Here is a 22,845-nt window from a genome sequence, read left to right on the forward strand (position 1 = left end):
AACGGAGAGCCACCTTCTTCAGACAGCCCACTTTGGGTCATTGAAGTCTTTGTGAATACGGTGCAATTTAATGTGCAATTTGCAGTAAAAATTTCAACACATAAGAAAAACTGCAAACTAAGGAAAAGAGCACTGCTAAGTCAGCATTAAAGAAATACCTTAAAAGGGATTCATAAATACCTCCCACTCAGAAAACGCTGTATATAACCCTCCATCTGATGGGGTAATATTCTTTGGTGACACCCTCCCAGTTTTTTGAAAGCGAAAACGTCAGTCTTTTTTGTGGCTGTTTGGCCTAAATGTCTACTAAAATTACTCTGGCTAATAAACTACAAATTTCTTAGCCAAGACTGGATGTTCTTTAACTGTACACAACATATAATTGACAACCTATTGTAAAGAAACAGCACATTAGAACAAGTGTTTTCTGCTATGACGCATCCCAAAAACCTGTTTTGTGTACATTTAGTTGTTTGCATGAAAAAGTAGTGCAACTCTGGATAGGCTTTTCCTACCGATCTGCCACACTTCTCACGACATCGCATCAAACCAGAGATGCATCTTTAAAAAACAGTGGCTCATTCCTTTGATTTCTAAACACTAAATCTAACAACACACTCTCATAATGTTAGAGCTGAGAAAGTACTCTGCTGTCACTTTGGTTTATGAATAAAAATAACTTAAGTTGTAAGCCAGCCAGACGTCAGCAGCAACTAAAAATTTGTTCATTTCAATATTTGATGTTTTAGCCCATGACACAGAATGGATTCTAGCTACATTTGAGGTAGACTTCACATTCCGACCACCAGCAGGAGAAGCAGAGAGCCAGAATTCATGAGAATAAAACAGTGCATGTTAAATGAATCATGAAGTGTACTTCTTTCAGCTGTAGGTGTGAGTAAAACCAAAATAGGAACTCACGTCTCATTCTCCCTTTTGCTTCCCTGTCGTTGTGTACGTTTACTGAACTGGTTTGTTTTAAAGCATTTTTATTTATTTTTTTAAAAACCCTCATATATCCTGGAAAAATTGATCAGATTTTCTGCTAAGTAAGGAGATTTAGTCCACAATCTGGAGGACGCTGTTTTGTGTCTTGGAAATAAAAAAAATCTACTCAATATGTTTTTTCTATAGGGCTTTGAAAGTGTTTCTGAATTGCATTGTTTACATCCACGTTTGATGATGTGGAGGGGTGCAGTAATGTGAAGTATGGTTATTCTCCCGTAGGCGGCAAAAAAATGTACATTTACTCAAGTGCTTTAAAGTACTCTTGACATCCTTGTACTTTCTATTTCGTCCCTCTTTATACATCCTCTTTACTAAAGTACAGGATTTAATAAATTAGGTGAATTTCCCTAACAGGATTTAAAGGTGAGCATTTTAACATTCAGGAAAATAATTATAGACCACAGTATTGCTTATACAGTAGAAATATCTAACCACTGCCATGTAACAGATAAGCAAACAGTTCCTGTTATTTATACAGAGGTCCTTTAAGTAAAAGTGACAGAGTCCAATCTGCAGTTTGGTTTCAATGTAAATTAATGTTTATTGTTTTTAATAGTCTGAAAACTTTTGAATTACTTATTTTTGAGCTGTATTTTTAAAATGTATTATTGCTGTTTTGATCCAATCAAATGCAAGGACCTAAAAGCAGGGCACACAGCAGGAGGCGGGACTAATGAAAGCTGTGGGAGCTACAGAAATCCACCAGGTACCAAAGATCTCAGAGTATGAGCAGATAAAGTGCCCAAGGTGCAATTAAAAGGTACAAAACTTAAACAAGGTCCAGCCCGGGTTGACTTGAGGACTTGTGAGGTGCACTGGGGCCTGGCCCAAAACAAACAATGCCGAAAGGAAAACAGACATCATGACAAATAACTAGAGACGGTACTATAAATACACAGAAAACCAACTCACTATAATAACACAGGGGAAACTAAATAGGGCAGGGAAGGCACATACAGATAACAGCTGACTCTTAGAGTAAAGCAACTGCCAAAATTAAACAGGAAGTTACTATAAAATAACAAGAAACAAAAAGAGAGAAACGAGAGAAAGTGAAGAGGAAAACACTAAAAAACACGAGGGATGAAAACTACAAAAGTAGTAGAATCAACAACCCAAACGCAAAACTGTGCTAGTGGTTTAATTTTTGTACTCTGATAAAGTTAATTTTATGTTTATTGCCTGTTTTATTGGCCACATGCATTCGTGTTGTCTGTTGCACTTTCCTCTGTGATTATGGGGGACTTATTTAAAGTGGGCGTTAAGAACCGAAATCATCCTTTGTGTTTTCTCTTTTGCCAGAGTGACCAGTTAGAGCTCACTACTCAGACTCTCAGAGCAGAGTTGGAGCGTCAGGGCCGCAGTTTGGAGACCTCACGCCGTCGCGAGGAGGAGCTGGAGGCAGAGCTCCGCGAGGCTACCCTCGAGGCTGAATCTTTGGCCAGGGCACGAGATCAGGCGCTGCTCGAAGCTTCACGGTTAGAGCAAGAGAAGGAGGTGTGTCAGTCAGAACTGGATGGCCAACGGAAGGAGGGCAGACAGAGAGAGAGGGAAGCGGGGAGACTGAGGCAGCAGCTGGAGAGCACAACCCTGGCCCTGGAGCACAGCAACCAGAGAGCCTGTGCTCTGGATGCTGAACACAGGTACACACACTCCTAAGGACATGGAGTTAACCTTGATCATGCAGTTAACTTTATAAGGCACCAGAGACAGCACTGTGCTGAACAGTACATTTATCTTTAATGTCAACTCTGTCTTATGCAACCAGTGTCTAAAATGTGTTTGTGGTGTGTGTAGACGTGTGTGTCAGCAGCTGTCTCAGTCCAAGGAGCTCTGCGCTCAGCTGCAGGACCTGGAGAAAGAGCTCAGCTTTCGATTAAGCAGCATGGAAGAGGGTAAACAGCAGCTGCAGGAGCAGTATGCAGAAGCACAGGCCAAGATTAGCGCACTGTCCCAGGTGTGTATGTGTGACGTGGTACTTTAGTTCCTAATGGTAAGCACTGCTGCAGGGATGTGGTGGAAAATTCACAGGCAGCTCAGCAGTGGAAATTACTATTATTACTGAAATGAATTCAGTGTGTTCACACCGGAAAAATAATGAGAAATGCAGAAGATTCAAATTGTATTTTTTTTTTTTATCTGTTGATGGACACTGTGGTCCCTCAGCACACAGCATAATGAAAATGGAAATGGTGCTCAAAACTGGAAAAAGGAAAACAGTAACACTTTATTTACTACAACATAAAGTGAAGTATGCATTCTTAAAGTGTTTGTTTAGTTGCATTTGAGTGTGGATTTTATATATTGTGTGGCCACAACAGAATGAAGAAAATGATGTCGACTGCTTTCTGCTAACATTAGAAAAAGCTATAAAAATAAATACATTCTGAAAAACTCAAAATCTTATACAGTAAGTAAATAAACAATTATGTTTTAAGCTGAATTACTATACTCATTTCTAGATCCATATTGTTTATTCTTTTATTCTATGTTAGAGTAGCTGGTGTGAATTCATAGTAAGTCATATATAATTCTTGTATAATGTAAACAGAATTGGTCCTAGTGCGGATCCCTGTGGAACTCCATAATGAGCTTTAGGATGGGAAGAGGATTCCCCATTTACATGAATTTACAATTGAAATCTATTAGATAGATAGATAGATAGATAGATAGATAGATAGATAGATAGATAGATAGATAGATAGATAGATTTCTATCCACCTATCCATCCATTCTAAGAAAACAAAGATTCAGCACTTGTTAGGCAATGTTCTAGTGTTGTATTCTAGTTGTTTATATTAGTTATTTGCCTACTAATTTGGTATCTAATTACTAACTTATACTAATTATGATATAATGTTATTAGATTGAACCACTCTAGGACCACAACTAGTATCAAACTACTCACATGAGGACTGGTTCTCACACAGACTAAGAACGTAGTGTAAATGGGTGATAAATGAAAGGAAAAACCAACATAAAGTTTCCTAGGAAGGTGTTGGATTACCACATATTGAACAGAACAGCTTTAATATTCTTTGGCATTGATTTCCCAAGAGACTAAAGTCTGGAGGGATGAAACACCACACGTTCACAACATAATCCCTCATTTGGTGTTTTAATAATAATGCTTGTGAGCACTGTCAAACACTAAAATGTGCTGTTGGTGTTGAGCTAGGTTGCAGTGTACAGACCGCGAAGCCATTATTTCCATATATATCAAACCACTCTGACCTCAGTTGTCCTATTGATGGTGACATCTTACTCCCATGAAGACTGAAATGTTTTATCACTACACTGCGATCAACAACTTTGTATTGATTTGAACTGGGTTGTCCCTCGAAGGGGACGAGTGTACTAATGAGAACATACATGGGTGCATAAGGACTGCTGAGTCAAACAAACTTATGTGGGGAAACATGTATGTAGGTTTCGGGGTGATCGTGGCTCAAGAGTTGGCAAATCGTCTTGTAATCGGAAGGTTGCCGGTTCGAGCCCCGGCTCTGACAGTCTGGGTCGTTGTGTCCTTGGGCAAGACACTTCACCCGTTGCCTACTAGTGGTGGTCAGAGGGTGGTGCCAGTGTCCGGCAACCTCGCCTCTGTCAGTGCAGGGCAGCTGTGGCTACAATGTAGCTTGCCATCACCTGTATGTGAATGGGTGGATGACTGAATGTAGTGTAAAGTGCTATGCAAATACAGGCCATTTACTATTTAGATTAGTTTTTTTTGTGGTGTTTACAGCAAGTTCCAGAGATTTTAATCTTTACACTTTCTCAGATTTTCTTTCTCTCTCTTATCAGGATCTAACCCGTGAGCAGGCTCGTTCTGAGAAACTGGCCACTGAAGTGGAACACCTGAGCCAGAAACTACAGCGATCCGAAGCCGAGCGGAAGTTGGCAAAAGATTCTCTCCACCAGTCACAGGAGAGAATAGAGTCTCTCTCCCAGCTCCTAAAGAAAAGTGAATCTCTGCAGTTAGAGACCAGGAGGGAAAGTGCAGAAGTGAAGAGTGCGCCTAATTCAAATTCAGAATCGACAGACAAGCAAGACATGTCACCTTTGGATCAAAGCCCCGAGGCTGCCAAAGGTTGTGACCTTTCCACGACCCGCGATCATTTCACGGGGGAGGCAGAGAGGCATCTCAGTGAGAGGGTGATCGAGCTGGAAAAAGAGGTCTGTATTTGAATGTGTGAGTGGGTGTTTGGGGGTTGGTGTGGGGGCTCGGTCTTCCCTGTGAGGGAGATGATGTATATTATGTTGAAATTCTTGCTCTAGGGATTCTCGAGGACAATCAGCTCACAGTGGGCCACTTCCCAGAGTGCAGCACTTTATTTCCAAAACTAGAGCTTTATCTCTGCTCATCGGTTTTAAAATGTCACCCCGGCTACTGTTAATCTTCCTTATCTCCTCTGCTGCTTTTCTGCTTAAGCTCTTACTGTCTCTCTCTCACACTCACACATACTCTCTAACATCAAGCTGTGAGGGGCGCTTCCAGCATTGCCAAGGTCACAAATTTCACCCGGTGTGGCTCTCACTCAGAACGTTATTACGTCAGTGCTTTCAGGTTTTGTACAGTAGATTAGTCTAGATGAACTAAGGCACAAACAGATCCGGGCTACATCCTGGTTCCACTTACACTTATTAATGCACACACAATGATTGCGGATGCAGACATCTTCACATCTAAAAATGCAAGAATGCTCTACTTAAGTAAATAGAATTAATAGCTGCACTGTCCTAAAATCTTAAAAGTGGAAATTATGCAGGAAAATGGCTCCTGTGTGTGATATAGTGTGCAGGATTGTTAATACTAAAGCTAAAGTAGCATTTTAATGTTCACTCCTTACTGGCTGTAGCTGCTGGAGGTGGGAGCTCATTTTCACCTGTTCGTACACGCTTGGTCATAACTGAGTAGGCACCCCCTCGAGTGCCAAACAATAAAACCGAGTAGACCTGTCATCATGGGAGAAGAAACAAAAAGTATTACCTCCTTCTAAGCTTTTTTTTTTTTTTTTTGCTTTTCTTGAAATATTAGGGTTAAATCTCACCTTTCTGGCCCCCTGGGTTTCTTATAAATGAAACCATATGAGAAGCTGAGATGAGAAATCACTCTTTGGTAAAGCATGACACCAAGTTTTATCATAAAGCATCACAAGCTAGAATCATTGTTTTTTGTATTTCACAAACTGATGCAATAGCAGTATGAAGATCAACTGTAATCTGAAGCAAAGAAGCAAGACCCTCTGATATACTAGCTCAACAAGTCTTTATTGGGGTACACAAGTTGCAGAAGTGAGGAGGATGAGGTGGAGCAAAATCATGGAAGAGCTGTGCTGGCAGAGGGTGAATGAATATGGTGAGCATGGCAGTTAGAGCAGATGGGCAGGTGAGGGTGGCTGTAGCTGTAGAATGAAAGCTGGCCCAAGCTGAATGGTGAGAAGTTGGTAAACAAACACGGGGAACAAAAGCTAAACTGAAGATGAAGGCCTGATGTAATTACCACAATAGCTCTGTGGTGGAGTTGGCCTGAAGTGCAGGTTGATGAGTAAATGAACCACCAATCTGCACACTGATTGGGAGAACAGGAGATAACAATCCATGTCTGGCACACACAAATAGAAACAAGACAAACAGGCAAGGAAAACAAACAGGAAATAAGAAGCGTGTGAGCAGCAGTTCTCTGGGAAAAAATACCTTGCTGCTGCCAGAGGTCAGAGGAGAACAGTCAGACTGCTTCTAGTTGATAGGAAGCCAACCGTAACACAAATAATCAAATGTTACAACCAAGGTTTGCAGAAAAGCATCGCTGAAGGCGCAAACTTAAAGCAGATGGGTTACAGCAGCACAAGACCACACGGCGTGCCGCTCCTGTCATCTAAGAACAGGAAACAGAGGCAACAGTTCACACTAAAATTTGATGATAGAAATTAGAAAAATGCTGTTTCATCTGATGAGTGTCAGATTTGTTCTCCAACATTTGGAAGGTAGGGTTCGAATTAGGCTAAAATGAAATGAAAGCATCGATCCATCCTTCCTTGTGTCCAGGCTGGATGTGATGTGAGAGGGTATTTTCTTGCCAGACTTTGAACTCCTTAGTACTCCTATGTGAGTATCATTGCTGACCATGTCCATTCCTTCATCATGATAGTGCACTCATCTCCTCATGGCTGTTTCCAGGAGAATAACGGACCATGTCACAAAGCTCAGATCATCTCAAACTGGTTTCTTGAACATGACTGAGTTCACTGTACTGTAACCATATCTCAATCCAGCAGAGAACCTTTTGGTAGAATTAGCGAAATCTGCAGCAACCGTGTGTAAGTGTATCATGCGAGTTTGGGCCAAAATCTAATAGAAATATTTCCAGCACCTTGTTTAATCCGTACAACGAAGAATTAAGGAAGCAGTGAAGGCAAAAAGGGGTCTAAGTCAGTGCTAACAAGGTGTACCTAATAAAGTGACCAGTGAGTGTAGTTATTTTGTGCCACTGACATCAGAAGGGAGAGAGCTAGGATGATGAAGTAGGAGAAGAATCTAAAAGTGACTGTAATAAAAAGTAGAAATCCCCTGTGTAGCACTATGAGTCAGTCAGCAGTACATGAAGACTCCACAGTGGGGAAAAAATAACAACCCCACACCAAAACTGAGCTCTAGACTCTCTAGACGATGCACACATGAAATGTGTTGTCGCTCTTCCAGTACTTGCAAATAAAATGTTCAAATAAAATCGCAGTGTAGGGGGAGTACAGCTGACTTGTTGTTTGCACCAAGTTAATTTTAATTTTGGGAAATACACCAGATTTTACACCCTCAGCAATTTATAAGGTGGTTTTCTTTTCATTTCTAAACTACCCGCCTCTGTGCCAAATCAACACATTCCTTTATTTATCAGAGCAGATTGAACCAAATCATGTGTCATCAATAAATTCGCAGATTTTCTGATTGGACCATTAAAGCCTGTGGAAAGATTGCACTGACAGAAATCTCGCGTAAACAACAGATGTGAACTAATGAAATATAATTTTTAACATTTATGTCAGACACAGGAGGAATTTCATCTCTGTGTTTATAGAGTGACACAAATGTCGCATAAAGATGCTACCTGACTGAGAGCACTTTAAAAGGTCAGCGGCAGAGTCTGCCCATGTTTAAATATTATGGATGTTTCCAGAGCCAGATGTAGCACAGACATTATAAAAATGAAAGAAGAGATTTTTCTCCCCCTCAGAAAGCGGTGGCGGCTGCAGAGCAAGAGGCTTTGCTGACGAGATTGTCTCAGTCCCAGGAGGCTTGTAAGCACCTTGAGGAGCAGCTGGAGGCTCTGCGTCGGAACTCCCTCAGCCTGCAGGACTCCTGCACCAGACTGCAGACGCTCAACACACAACTACAGGTGACCTAACACACAGACACAGAGCGTGGTTATGGCTGAAGTTGATTTGTTCAAAAGTGCACATTGTTTTTAAGCCTTTTGTCTTCCTAAAGTGAAACGCATTCAGTCTTTGTGCAATGAATTTTGACGTAAAGTGCGCAGGGACCTGTTACAATATTGGACATTATTTCATATTTGTATTTGCTCTAATGTGGGGAGTAAGATGACAGGCTCAGTGCCAGTGTCATAGCATAGCACTGGCTAAAGAGCAGAAAACTAGAAGAAACAGCCCATCTGGCCCTGTCCAAAGGTCAAAAACTACCTACCAGGTTTTTTAAAGCTTACTAAGTATTCTGCTGTAGCCTATTTGATTATCTCAAAGGACAGCTGTGATGAATGTCTTCATAAGAGATGGAGAAAATATTCCAGTGAAGAAACGGGTAGTTAAACAGATTCTGTGATCCGTTTTTATCAGATTGATGATCTCATCCGATGGAGGATACAGGAAATGATCCGTTTTTTAGACAACAGAGGCCAATCGGAGTGTTTTTAATTCATTCTGCTGACTGGCTTGTGATTGCTCTGGCTTTATGCTTGGTATCAGTCTATTTATAAAACTCAGCAAGAAAGTGAAAACTACCAAAATGTCAAACCATTTCTTTAAGTGCCCAGTGCTGCACACATAATATCTTGTTTAGACCCATGGCAAAAGGTTAATAAACTAACTTTCAAGCTTGTTGGCTTTCAGCTCAACCTTTTGAAATTGCTAAATTACAGACATGGTCTCTATGTTTTCTGTCACATACACACACATACACACAAACATAGGTGGAGCAAGCGTCACTGAGCTCCCAGCATGCAGTGCTGCTGGCACGCTGCAGTGAGAGCGAGGCACGGTGTGCCACCCTAGAGGCCGAGTCAAAGGTGTGGGCGCGGGAGCGAGAGGAGTCCGTGGCCAGAATGGACGCTCTGAGGCGGGACCACGAAAGGATGACTGCGTTGCAACAGCGTCAGGAGGTGGAGCTGGAGGAGCTGGTGGAAAAGCACTCTCAACTGAGGAACAACAATCGCAGCCTGGAGGCCCAGCATCGAGAGCTGGAGGGCAGGTACAAACACTCACTGACTTAAAGACACGAAATCTTCACTTTAAAGATTTGTGACATATTTTCCAAGTTTGAAAGGACTTCTTTTAAATCTCCCCCAAAATTAAATATGCACAAAAACATCTTGATCTATGAAAGACACACATCATCTTTTGTTGGAGGTAAATCCTGTGCTTGAAATATTAAGGTACAAGGAGCTCTTGGATGGCAAAACCCAGCTGGAGGAGAGAGAGCGGGAGATGAAGACGGAAAGAGAGAAGATGGAAACGGTGGCCCAGAGGAGGCTGGAGAGAGAACGAGAGCTGGAGAGGCTGAAAGAAGACAATGACAGGTAACAAATCCAGTCAGGGATCTGATCATCCTTTCACAGCACTCGTGTTCATTTGAATACGAGGAGCAGCAGCAGCAGTAATGTCTCTATATGAAGCACAGCGAGCAATACAAGAATCAATTTGAATGCAAATGTACTATATAACGCGCAGAATACATTTTTGTTCCAGATCTAAATCCTCTGGGCTGAGCACGAAAAAACGAAGTTATAGTGCAAAAAAAAAAAAAAAAGACAAGAAAAAGAGATAATAATAATTTTTTTTTCAAGTTTCTTTCTAAAAGCAGACACGCAACAGGTACATTTATGAAAAGCAGCCTTTTAATAAACCATTTCCTTAGTTATAAACATTTCGTGTCTTTTGAAGCTGCAGATCAGGCTTACTGAAGTTCGAGACCATTTTGAACACTTCTCATCATATTTTCTCTTAGTGACTGATTGATATACAGTATGATAATAAAGGCCACAATCATAAGATACTTGTGTGACATAATTAGTTAATCAACCATCATCATCTTTTTGATGCAATTGATTGCTTCTTGCAAATACGTGGCTGGCAAAGCAGGGAAACAAAAACCTCCTTTGGTGGTTTTTAGACAGCATTTAACTAAAAATACTGTACAAAACACAAAAAAAACTATATTAAATAGATTAAAATTAGACTTGTGTGCAATGTAACAATTCATTTCAGTTGTTTGAGTAATTTCTTGACAATGGCTATGACCTATTTTTTGAGGAATATATTAAATGATGGGACGCGTCAGATGTAGTGATGAACCTGCAGATTCTGCTGCTCCAAAGTGAGTTTCAGCTCATTGTTTACTTGTCTGGCTGTCTTCTGTTTTGGTTCAGTCTCAGCTCTCTTATTGTCTTCTTTTTTTATTTCAACAATAACTGGAATTTGTAACAGAAAGCACATCTCTCGAAAACATTGTACACTACCTGCTCAGTAGGATGCCAAACTGCAGGCGGGCAAGGTTAGCGACTAGCTGGTAAACATATTAGAACGGAAGAATCAGACATTCCAACCAGGAGTTGTTATAACAATTCAAAGAGAGGGAAAGTTCCTCGGAAGGACAGGAACAACTTTAAATGAAGAATAACGTTGCTCCATGGCTGTGGTTAGTTAACAAGTGGCTTTAAAATGCCAGTGTTGTATTTACCTAACATAACTTATTTCTTCTGCCCGTAAGTGGCCAAAAACTCATTTCCAGAGTCTCAAAACACCTTTTTACACAGTAAATATTTTTGAATTGTCACAGTGGGGAAAGCACAGGTGGAATTAATAACTGGCTAGTAGCGCAAAAGCCAGAACATCCCCAATGTGGAATTTAGCCATGAGTGCCTTTCCTGTAGTCAGACTGTCCACTGTGAGCACTTTTGTTTTCTCTGTTTGCAGTTGAATTGTATTTGGCTTCTGAACTGTACTCGCTGGCCATTTTATTAGGTTCAACTGCTTGTTAAAATCAGCTGATCGTGTCAGCAAGTCAGTGTATTTGAACTTAGTCGAGACTACTTTCTGAACTTCAAACTGAGCAGCAGATGGGGAAGAATGGTGATTTATGTGACTTTGAACATGGCATCTTGTTGGAGTATATCAGAAGTGGCTGATCTTCTGGGATTTGACCACACAACCATCTCAAGGGTGAATAAAGCAACCTGATATCGCATGAAATGGATACGCATGCAGAAGTTGTGGTACCAGCAGGTGGAGATAATTGATTTAAGTAACCAAAGTATGAAGGTATGAAGTATATTCCAGAGTGTTTCTGTGCCAGAAATGATTACGCTAGGTGGCTGATATGTTTTTCCATGTAAATGTGTTAGTAATGTCTGTTTAATTGCTTTCCTGTGATTATTTTCACGTTGGGTTGAAATAAAATATCTACCTCTGCTGGTACTGCAGCTTACACAACGTCTGCATCCATTTCACGCTTTGGAGAGACACAAGCGTGAAATCACGTTGAAAACATGGTGGACCGGGCTGTCATGCTTTTAGGGTTGTATAAAGAGACAATATCCAGTGAGCAGCAGTTCTAGGTTCAAGGTGAAAATATGTTGTTGATGCTTAAGGTCAGAGGAGAACGAGCTACTTAGGAAGACAAAAGTTTGTCCAATAACGATTGATCACAACCAAGGTTTATAGAAGAGCATTTCTGAAGGATGGGCTATAAAAACAAAAGACTACACTAGAACCCTCTCCTGTCAGTTGGATCTCGTGTAAGAACAGGAGACTGAGGCTACAATTTGCATAGGCTCGCCAGAATTGGACAATAGAAGATTGGAAAAATGTGACCTCTTCTGATGAGTCTGGATTTCTGATCCACCACGTTGATGGGAGGGTCAGAACATGGCATGAACAGCATAAAAGTATTTCCTCTTCTTAATACCAACTGAGCATTTTTTTTAAAAAAAAACAACGTCCTACCTGAGAGTTACGCTGACCATGTCCACCCCTTTATCATTTATTCATTTGGCCAAACAGAACAACTTTTGGTTGTAGTGGAATGGGATGTGCAGCAGACAAACTGTGTGATGCTGTCATATCAATATGGACCAGAATCTCTGAGGAATATTTCCAGCACCTTGTTGAATCCATGCGATTAAAAATTAAAGCAGTTCTGGAGGCAAAACAGAGTCCAACATAGTATCAGCAAAGTGTACCTAATAAAGTGTGTGTAATATAAAAGTTTGAAACTGAACTTGAAGTTTCTACTTTAATATGACTGTTACTGATTTGTTTTAATGTGTATAAAATACTTACCTCCAAAATGATTATGTGAATAATGTATAATTTTCCCATCAGTGATGTTTTCATCTTATTGCAGTCTTTCCGTCCTCATTACACAATGATACTGAGATGATTACTCCTTTTTCAAACAACGCCGAATGAATTTGCTCTTTAAACATTTTGTCCGAGATAATATCTGTTTGTTGTTGTCTGGCTTTGTGTAGACTCCTTGTGTTGGATAATAACACAGTGATCTTCAATCAGAGAGTAAACAATGACACAAAGCACTTTACGAGAGCGCATAACAGTGGCCGTGCGTGTCGATGTTGCAGGCTGCAGGCCCACCAGAAGGAGTGGTTGGCGTCGCAGGCGGAGCTGTTGGCTCAGGGCTCGGTGCTGAGGGCAGAGCTGAACGCCTCCCAGCTGGAGAGGACTCGGCTGGAGGGCGAGCTCAGTGCCCTGAAGGAAACACACCAAAGCCTGGACCTCAGCAACGCTCGGCTTACCAGCCAGTATCAGGTATGAGCTGATACACAGAAATGCATCCACACACACACACACACACCAACACACAGCAGATACTGGTGCCCTCTATGCAAAATAGGATTAAGTGCTTCACATTTGAGACATTATCCCTCTTGAAATAAAAGAAAATGCATCTAAAGCATCACTGGGCAATTAAACAACATTTATTAGGAATTCACTGCAAGTTTTAGAGAGCATTTTACATAGTTCAGGTCTGGGTTGAGCATGTCTCATATTATCAGTGGGAAACAATGGCTGACTGATTTCTAATACATGATACAAAGCCAATTTCAGCTTGACATATCAGACAAAAGTGATACATTGGTCCAAACAGTAAATGAATACCAAGTAGCTAATAAAAAGCAGGGGCATCTTTTGCCTTCTAAACAGCTTTATCCTTCTGCGCAGTGCTGTCAAGCCATCATTGAGTATTGTTAAAATAGTTTGAGGAGAGCAGACAGCTGAAAAAAAGGGAACCTTATGAAAAACTACTTCATCTAAATATAATGTTGGCTGTTAAAGTTACTGCTCAAAAATGGAGGACAACTACTGGATCTACTTAAATGATTTATTGACAAGATAAAGAAACTGCAAACAGAATGTCAATTAAGGGGCCAAGAGGGGGGTTTGTGGGAGGGAGAGGCAGCAGGCAGGGTATTGCAAACATAAGTAAATGTAGACAGGGTCAGTGGTGGTGCACAGGAGGTGGGAAAAAAACCACGGGTCATCCCAAACGGAAAAAAGCACACTTGAAATCTTCAGGAGACTACAGCGAGTAAACACTAGAGAGCTTGAACAATAATACCACTCAGCCAGCAGAACGATCTGGCGCGACTGGTTGGATAGAGAGGGGTTCAAATGCAGAAGGAGAGTGATTGATGATTGAGCCAGGTGAGACCAGTCGCAGCCACACCTCTGCAGACAATGCAATGCTGAGAGGCAGGCAGAAAGTAAGAGGAGAGAGAGCCAAATGATGAGGAAAATGATGAAGCAGGTCGGCGCTGGAGGTGAAAGGGACCACAAATAATCAGATAAGCTTAGCTTAGCATGAAGGTTGCATACAAGTCAACAGCTACAAAATCCACATACCAGTAAATTAATGGTTCAGTGGCTTATATTGCTTTTGATGTGAGTTTATGGGAAGTAATGGGCAGCTAACAGTGAAGTAACTCCACCCAGCCAACAAAGATTAAAGATTAGAACATACAATGAATAAAAAGCAATAATGTGTTAATGAGTTTCAGACTTTGTGTTGGGAGGTGTTTCCTCTTTAAATTGAATCATTTTCATGACCGATCGCTCCAACAGTTCAAGTGCTAAGATGCTCGTGGCTGGTGGCCCCAGGATACAGTAGATTCCCCTATATATGTAATAACAATCAAGCCAAATTTGCTGCCTGCTGTGGACAAAAACACTGAATATGCTGTCAGTGTTTGATAATAACTCATCTAACTATTAGGGATGGGAATTTAGAGATTCTGATTCCATTATCAATACAACTTATCGATTTGATACCTTATTGATTCTCATTGGTTCTGCTCTGAGATTAACCGTTAAACAGCATTAAAGACATTGAATGTGCGCAAATTAATTGCATACTGTGTCATGAAATGTTTGTTTATGTTGGGGGTATTTTCCTTCTTTATTGTGATCTGTGTTGGGGTCATTACGCATGCGTTTTACACACAGATGTGTACGTACTGTATGTGTACATCTGTGTATTACACATATAATGTATTACACAGAACACTTTTCTTAAAAGTAATGTTGCAGTGTGTTACTTAAATATTCCCAAGAGAAAGTCTTTTGCTACACTACTCTACATTAATTTCGCATATTTTTATAAAATGACCTGAAATGCATTGTCTCATAATTACCAGTTAACAATATAAACCTGAAGCAAAAGCCCCAAACACCAACACAAATCCCTATCCTAATGAGGACAGACATACGGTCTTTCTCATAGTATTTAGGTATTAACACAAAGCCGACAGCACAAAACAAAGATGAAAACCAGCGCAAAGATACATTAAAGCGATCGCCACAGTGATTCTACTGTAGAAACATGAACAGGTAGAAACGGAGGCTGGAGCCTGACTGTTGAACTTCAGGGTCTGGCTGCTTGGGGTCAACATTCAATCAGCTTTAACATCACTCTGGGTTCTTGGCTAGCTTAGCGTTAGCATGCTGTCTGTGCAGGTGTTTGCAAAGCGCTGAAGTTATGTTAGCACTATAGTGCAGTTGTTTCTGTCCTGGATACAGATGAAATCTTGTCACACTCTTGTCCTTGTGTGCAATAAAAATAAAAGTAATTTCTCTAAACAGATGATCTGAAATCAGCTGACTGTAGCACAAGAGCAAATTAAACCAACAGGTAAGCAGACTAACAATTACAAGGAACTGAACTACTGGGAACCAGTTCTCTACAAGAATTAAAACTTTCAATCTTACAAGGTTGCAGGTTGCTATATTTCATTAGACTTCACTGATTACAGAGTATATCCCACATGAGTATTTAGGCTAATGCATTCATACACACTTTTAAAAAAGCCATCTTGATTTGTGGATGACAGCTCATGTGGCTGAAGAGAATAAAAGCTTGCTACAGAGTAATTTGACTTCATGTCAGGGCTAACTGTTTAAGCAATTAATGAAGTCAACGCTGCTTTCCCCTTGCATAAATGCCCACAAAGCTCCATCTTCTTTAGGCAATCCTACAGAGTCTGTAGGATTCTGATGGAGCTTCAGTGAACAGTAAATGGATCAACAGATACACCTCTCTGGTCCTGTGTCGTGGTGGATTTTTTTCCTTTTTCTCAAGGACATGACTTATTTTTATTTCAGGTCTGACACGTCTTCTTTTGCCCTCCACTTGTCCATTTTCCTCAAATTATTTAAGGACACAGTGCACACAACGCGAGACGTGCCTCGTTTTGAGCTAACAGCCCTTTGGGAATCACCTTGTTGGTGCAAAAATGCTATTATGTGCCTGTCAGTCTGTGTTATCTTTGTCATTTTTCATAGATTCAACTGAAGAAATGGGAACAAATTATGTGCTTTTTGCAGCACGCCGCTAGTAACAAATTGCCTAAAATCACAATCCAAAATTGGTTCTTTGTTAAGTTGTCTGTTATACATGGACACAAAACTGCTTGGTGCATTTGTTATGTTTGAATGATGATGGTTAGAGTTAAGTGGTTCTACAAAAAAAACAACAAAAACAAAAAACAGTCCTCTGAAAATGATCAGGTACGACTGGATTAAAACTAAGTGAAAAACACACCTTCAGAAAGCCTAAAGAAGTATTGCTCAAGACCACTTTAAAAATTTACAAGAAATTTTGGCTCCTTGCAAAGAAAATATAAAGAAACTGAGGCGTGACTCAAGAGTTTTGCACGGTGCAGTACTGTAAAGAGGGTTTTTGGAGGCTTCCTGGATTTGAATATTGTTTGTGTGAGTGAAAGCGAGGTTCTTATGATAAATGACAAATGAATGCATTAACACACACAAATGACACTCTTCATATAATCATTGTGAGGATTATATCTTACTAAATCATGTCATTATCTACTCAGCGCCTGTTCTGCCCCCCACAGTAGGTTGATGGGTTTGTATGCTGGGATGCAGAAGTCCAGTTTTCTCATTACGCTGTAATATGGAGAGAAAAGTTAACAAAGTTCATCCTGGAGTCTGTGGACCCACAATTAACTTGTTGCAGCAGCTGTGCTAACTAATGGGCCTTGACTGAACAGGACTGGGGTAATGAGAACAAAATAATTGGAAATAGATTCACAAATAGGAAATTATAAGAGGTGTCCAGTAAATGTGTGGCCATACATTCTTATTAATTTTTTTATGATCTTAATAGTTATAAGTGTTTGAGAGTGTAGGATTTAATAATGTGGTTTAAAAGCATTCTTTGTGAATTTCTAAGCTTAATATCTTCACTTAACTAGATCTCTTAACTAATGCTCGTTTTTTTGTGTAGACAGCTCCACAGAGCAGCTGTTGTAATTTCCTTTCTTCTTCTGGTGATTCTTGAGGTTTGTGGTTATTTGCCTTTCAGTCAGTTGATAATTAAAAGCTCTGACCTCTTGAAGCAGTTAAGCAATTATCATTTACCAATTTTTTGAGACCAGTGACGTGACAATTCAGTCACTACGGGATCATCAAATCTCTTTGTGTCTCTTTTAGCTGACATTCAGTAATGTTAAATGCTATTCAGCTAAATCCTTGGTTTGTATAGAGGTCCCTGCAGATATGTTTTGTGTTTTTTATGTGCTTTTATGTCCAAATGGGTCCAACAGCAGCAGGTTTTATAGAAGTTCAAGGGGGGCAGCTGACCCACACCCACGCTCTTACAAAAGGTTCTTCATCGCCTTTTTTATTGATTCAGAGCACTCAGTACTGAATTCTGTAAGACTGAAAACACTCACCTGTTACCCTCTGGTACATCTTTATTCTGGTGGCATCATACTGTTACTATACTGATCTTTTCAAAAGGCTGGACATGTTTTTCAAAAATGCTTGATTAAATAATTAATCCTTGCCGACACAGAGATATATGATACATGTCAGAGAATATATCAGACATGGTAAAAAAAAAAATAAAGTATACCTTCTTTCAAGGTTTTACATATCAGGATATAAAAAATGATCTCATTTTTATCAGGTTCCAAAAATATTTCAATCTAATCACTATGGCACAGATGCCGTTGTTACTATATTTATTTAACAAAAGCTAAGTCAAAATGAAGAAGCAGTGTGTGAAAAACCAAGCACACCCTATGATTCAGTAGCTTGTGAAATCACCTTTAGCTTGAATAAGTGAAGTAATTGTTTACCACCACAGGATTTCAGTCAGATTGAGGGCTAGACTTTGGCTGGGTCATTGTGACACCTCGATTATTTTATTCTTCGGCCATTCTGTTGTAGATTAGCTGCTGTGCTTGGGATCATTATACTGCTGCATTACCCAATTTTCTCCAAGCTCTAGCTGTTGGAAAGAAGGCCTCACATTGGGCTGTAGAAGAGTTTGCGAGGTGCCCTGGTACTGTGGCTGCATAACGAGACCAAATCATCACTCCTCTACCACTGTGCTTAACAGTGGGTATGAGGTGCTTGTGCTGATATGATGTGTTTGGTTTTTTGGTGTTGCGGACAAATGTCTCCACAAACATGCTCCAGAATGAATGCATTTCTTTACTTTCAAACAGTTATTCTTTTTTATTAAATTGTGCTGTCATGAACCTCTCAGGGGTTTTTGTAGTTTCTGTGAGCATTGCATTACCTGATCTTGGGGTGACTTTGCTGCATTGTTCACTCCTGGGAAGATTTGTGAATACTCTTTTAACTATAGAATAATGGACTTGTTGTGTGTCAATGGCCTCATAACCCATCACACATTCACAGATTGACCAACAGTTGATTCCCTTAGGTCATTGCTGATGTCTTTCCTTCTCGGTAGGACCCAGCGTTATGGGTCCTATGGAAGCAGTAGGCGTGTACTTATTTTTCATGTACAAGTTCGGCATTTTGGCATAGTTTTTGTTAAATGATGACACGGTGTAAGAATTAAAAAAGTCTGCATTATCTTTTGATCTTGCCAGTATTTGATCTTGCCAGTGTATTAAAACTATAATATAGTCAAATAAACTAAACTGGAAATAACAGAAATCTTGTGCACAGTTGCAGTAATGCAGATAATCATTATCGTTATTGTCTTATCCTCAATTTTCTTTCGCACACTGGTAAATCAGCCATTCTGCTAATCTTAATAAGGGATAAGCTTGGCAAAGGTATGCTCAGTAGTCAAACTGATGAGAGTGACAGTCTTGACATTAGCATTTTCTTATTCCTACAATGTAAACTCTTGTTAATTGATCAGGCTCACGGTGTGCACTCACTCTGACACTAAAGGGAGTGGGATCGTGCTTTTTGACTATTCTGCTGACTCTGTTCAGATTTGGCTGCTACAACAGTAACTGGGACTGGCAGGCTGTTATGTAGATAGAATCTGCCATGATAGTAAAGTTATTAATTATTAATTACAAAGTTCAGACCTGCATTTGGATGATACACCTTTGTTTTGGTTAATGGCGGTTTATAGGAGTTCTTTCATTCATTGCAAGCTACCAGATTTCAACACAAAAGTCCCGGCAGAGACATTGTAAGAATGTTATACATGCATTAAAACGATAAGCTATGAAAATGCGTTTAATTTTTAATGATCTAGTTAGATGCATTTCGTCAGTTTCACTGTGTTTATGAACCGTATGACTAACAAAGCACTGTCTGTACCTTTCTGTCTGCAGGTCTTTTTTCTATGACTCACACATCCTTACACATAGTTTATATCATTAGGCATGCTTACTTTTGCAGAACAAGTAGTATATTCTGTTCTTGTCAAGCTATTTATTCTTGATCGCATTTATGGTCTTGTGTACAGTTGTTGACCCAGCTGAAGGGGAACATGGAGGAAGAGAATCGACACTTAGCAGAGCAGAATCAGAGTCTTTTGAGGGAGAATCGTGCCTTACTGGAGCAGAGCCTGGAGCGCCGTGACCAGCATTATTCACAGCAAAGGGAATACCAGTAAGTATATACTCACACACTCAATGGCCAGTTCTTTAGGTATCATCACCTTTATTAGGCGCTTTAATTGACTTCAAATGTAGAATGATTGTTGGTGCCAGACTGTCTGGTCTGAGTATTTCACAGACTGCTCAAGGGTCAAGGGTCAAGGGTCTGCGGGGTTTACAGAGAATGGTCCAAAAAATTGAAAATATAGCTGTTGAGCCGATAAATCTGCAGTAACTATGTGATGCTATCACATCAGTATGGACCAAAAACTCAGAAATCTTCTGAGCGCCTTGTTAAATTTGCACCACAAAGAAATTAAGGCAGTTCTGAAGGCAAAAGGGGTCCAAAACAGTGCTAGCAAGGTGTAACTAATGAAGTGGCCAGTAAGAGTGTATCTAGAAAGGATTAACAGTGAATCCGGCAAAGTCGAAGGGAACCAAACGGATATAAACAGCTAACAGAAATGCAGCTGAGTGGATTTGCACCGAAACACATTAAGAGATAAAAAAAACAGCTTGTAAACTATGAGTGAAAATCACTAACACGCTCAAGGTTTGGGCCCGCACCACTTACCTGTGATGTCTCTACATTCACACATGTTAAAAATACTGGCTACCCCTCAGCCTTCTAGTAGATGCATCTATTGTATACATCTTAGATATCGTGTTTCTTGATTTATTGTGTTTACGAGATTTTCAGAAAACTTGACCTCTGATGTTGACCTTGAGTACAAGCCACAGAGTGTTAAATTCATGTCACGTATATAAGCATGGTACCAAAAAAAAAAAAAAAAACTGTAGTGAAACAAACATTAAAATCTGTTAAATTTATGTTTTTAAAAAAAGTTAATGTAAAAAACACATAAAATGTATTTTCAGGGTATGGGAGCTTTGCAGTAATGAAAGCAGAGGTGCACTGAAGACGTTTGACCTTATTAATGGAGTTAACTTCATGTAATAAGTTGCAGTGAATGCATTTTGTTTACTGCTATTGTTTAAGTTTGTAGGCTGTAACAGAGTTTGTATTCATATCAAGCACATAAAAGCACTTCTATAAAGGTTTGAGACTGCAAAGACAACAATTTCACAGTCCAGTGGCCCTCAGTAGTCTTCCTTTTGAATGACTAATAGACTGCTTTGAGAATAATCCTGAACTAATAGTGAGCATGCAGAGTTGGCTTCAGTCTTTAAGTCTAATGAACCAAAGTTCTTGCAAATTACATCTTTTTGTGCCTTCAGTTCAGGCTTGTGTGTGTGAAAATATGACTTTTTTCAGCCTTTTTCGTTAAATCTCGGGCACAGATTTCGTTGTTAACATTTCACGGCATATTTTGGTTCATCACCCTGCCACGCGAGGTCTGCATCATCTCATAACAGCTCTTACAAGTGAATGTTAAAAAGCCACGCACTTGGCAAACTCACAGAAATCAGTTTTAGATTGTTTTCCTTCCAAAATCAACACAATTTTTTATGCAGCAGAATGAAATCACATTACATTTACAACCTAATTACAGGACAGACCAGATTTCAGTGTGTGTGTGATGGAAGAAGTGAAGGGCTCTATGCATGCATTTCACTTCATTCAGTCCTGGGAGTAAATAGAAATTGTTGTATCCAACTTTCAAAGCAACTGGAATTAACAGTAAGAGCACCGGGGCACTCGTATAGTTCACCAGGTTAAACAAGCGCTAAGGTACACTCTAAGGCTGTCGTAGAGGCCTGGGTTTGAATCCTCCCCGAGGCCATTTGCCGCGTGACTTCCCCCTTGTTCTCTTTCTGAGCTTTTCTGTGTCAATAAAGGCTAAAAATCCCCCAAACAGTGAACACACTAAAGCCTAACAGGCACACAGCAGAGTCTGTAAGTAGTATTTTGCTGAGAAGGTTTTGTTTTAATGTTGCTGTTTTTTTAATATCACTTTCACAAACATAAGCACATAAAAATATGTCATGCAAAGCATTTCTGCTGATAGATTCATTCTCTTTTACTGAGCCAAAGTGTGTGGTATTAATACTTTAAGTTATCTATGTAGCAGAGTATCAGTACAGGGCAATAAAAAAGTGGATGTCGTACGTTATGTGTAGCATTATTGTCGCTGATCTCCAGACCAGGTCAGGTGATGGCTCAGCTGATACCTGTTTAAGCTGCTTTAGCCGGCCTAAAGTTGCTGCACACATGTAAAACATCTATCCCTTTATAATTTATTTATTTATCCTTTGCAGTCAGTGACTCCCTAAAGTCTAGAAGCCGTGGATTGTTTGTTCGTCTCTGTGCATTCACTTTGGTATTTAATAACTAAAGGCATGCTCTGTTGGGTTGAGATCAGATTAGGGGTGGGTTTTAATAATCGATTCATCGATTAAAATCGATTCTGGCTTGGATAACGTGATATCGATTCATGAAAATCCTGAATCGATTTTTTTATATAAATGTATTTTGCCCAAAATTCCAGAATCTCAGGTGAAACGTCACAAAATTTTGACAACCACCAAACATTTAAAACAGTAAATGAGAGCAGGTACACGGCTTCTGCACAAAGACGTAAACACAAAGCACGACCCGCAGATCAGAATCAGTGAGATGTCGCCTTTCTCACCCGACAGCACGGACACGGTTGGGGCTGAAAGCCGACAGCTCGCTGATTCTGATGTTTCGACGGGTCCGAGCTTTGTGTTTACGCCCTTTTTGCGCTGATTCTAAAGCTGTTAGTTTTATCTCTCTCCAAACAATATTGACCGAACCAGCAGCAAAAGAAGATCCAAACTAAGCTTCACATAAACATCGTCAAGGACTCCCTCTTACTTTTGCTGTTTTGCTTCCACCACAATAAAATCACACTTCATGCACAGCTCTCTCTCTCTCTCTCTCTCTCAGTGTACTTCAAGAACAGTTTCCCGTCTATCTCCGAAATCTGTTTTCTGCATTATTCGCTTCCTTGTTACGCACAAGTCTACCGTTGTTTACAGCGCTGTCGGCCGATGTTTTTTTTTTTCCTTTTACTTCCGAAAAGAAAACCTAATTTCTGCCGTTCAATAGGCTTCTGAACAAATTAAAACTTTTTAAAATTATACAAAATGCAAAACTCTTAGCTGTGTCTGTAATAAAACCGCTGTAACTTCAGAGGTAATGTTCATAAGTTGATTAATGGTTTGCTTTCGTTTTTGATGTACTGCAGAATATTTTTATAAAATCCCAGGCCAGG

At 40.0% G+C, this 22,845-nt stretch overlaps 1 protein-coding gene across 1 annotated transcript in view; it reads left to right on the plus strand.

The window, feature by feature from the left end:
• Window positions 1-22,845, plus strand: part of ccdc88b (coiled-coil and HOOK domain protein 88B) — a 59,829-nt gene that overhangs the window by 26,285 nt on the left and 10,699 nt on the right. Inside the window, exons 17-24 of the mRNA XM_084948850.1 lie at window positions 2,311-2,651; window positions 2,806-2,965; window positions 4,810-5,181; window positions 8,237-8,398; window positions 9,206-9,483; window positions 9,668-9,811; window positions 12,872-13,058; window positions 19,513-19,658. Of these exons, the coding sequence (XP_084804976.1) occupies window positions 2,311-2,651; window positions 2,806-2,965; window positions 4,810-5,181; window positions 8,237-8,398; window positions 9,206-9,483; window positions 9,668-9,811; window positions 12,872-13,058; window positions 19,513-19,658 (1,790 nt within the window). The remainder of the gene's footprint in view (window positions 1-2,310; window positions 2,652-2,805; window positions 2,966-4,809; window positions 5,182-8,236; window positions 8,399-9,205; window positions 9,484-9,667; window positions 9,812-12,871; window positions 13,059-19,512; window positions 19,659-22,845) is intronic.

Source organism: Perissodus microlepis, chromosome 2, assembly GCF_051167445.1.
Source record: "Perissodus microlepis isolate ML-2025 ecotype Zambia chromosome 2, ASM5116744v1, whole genome shotgun sequence".
Classification (NCBI taxonomy): Eukaryota; Metazoa; Chordata; class Actinopteri; order Cichliformes; family Cichlidae; genus Perissodus; species Perissodus microlepis.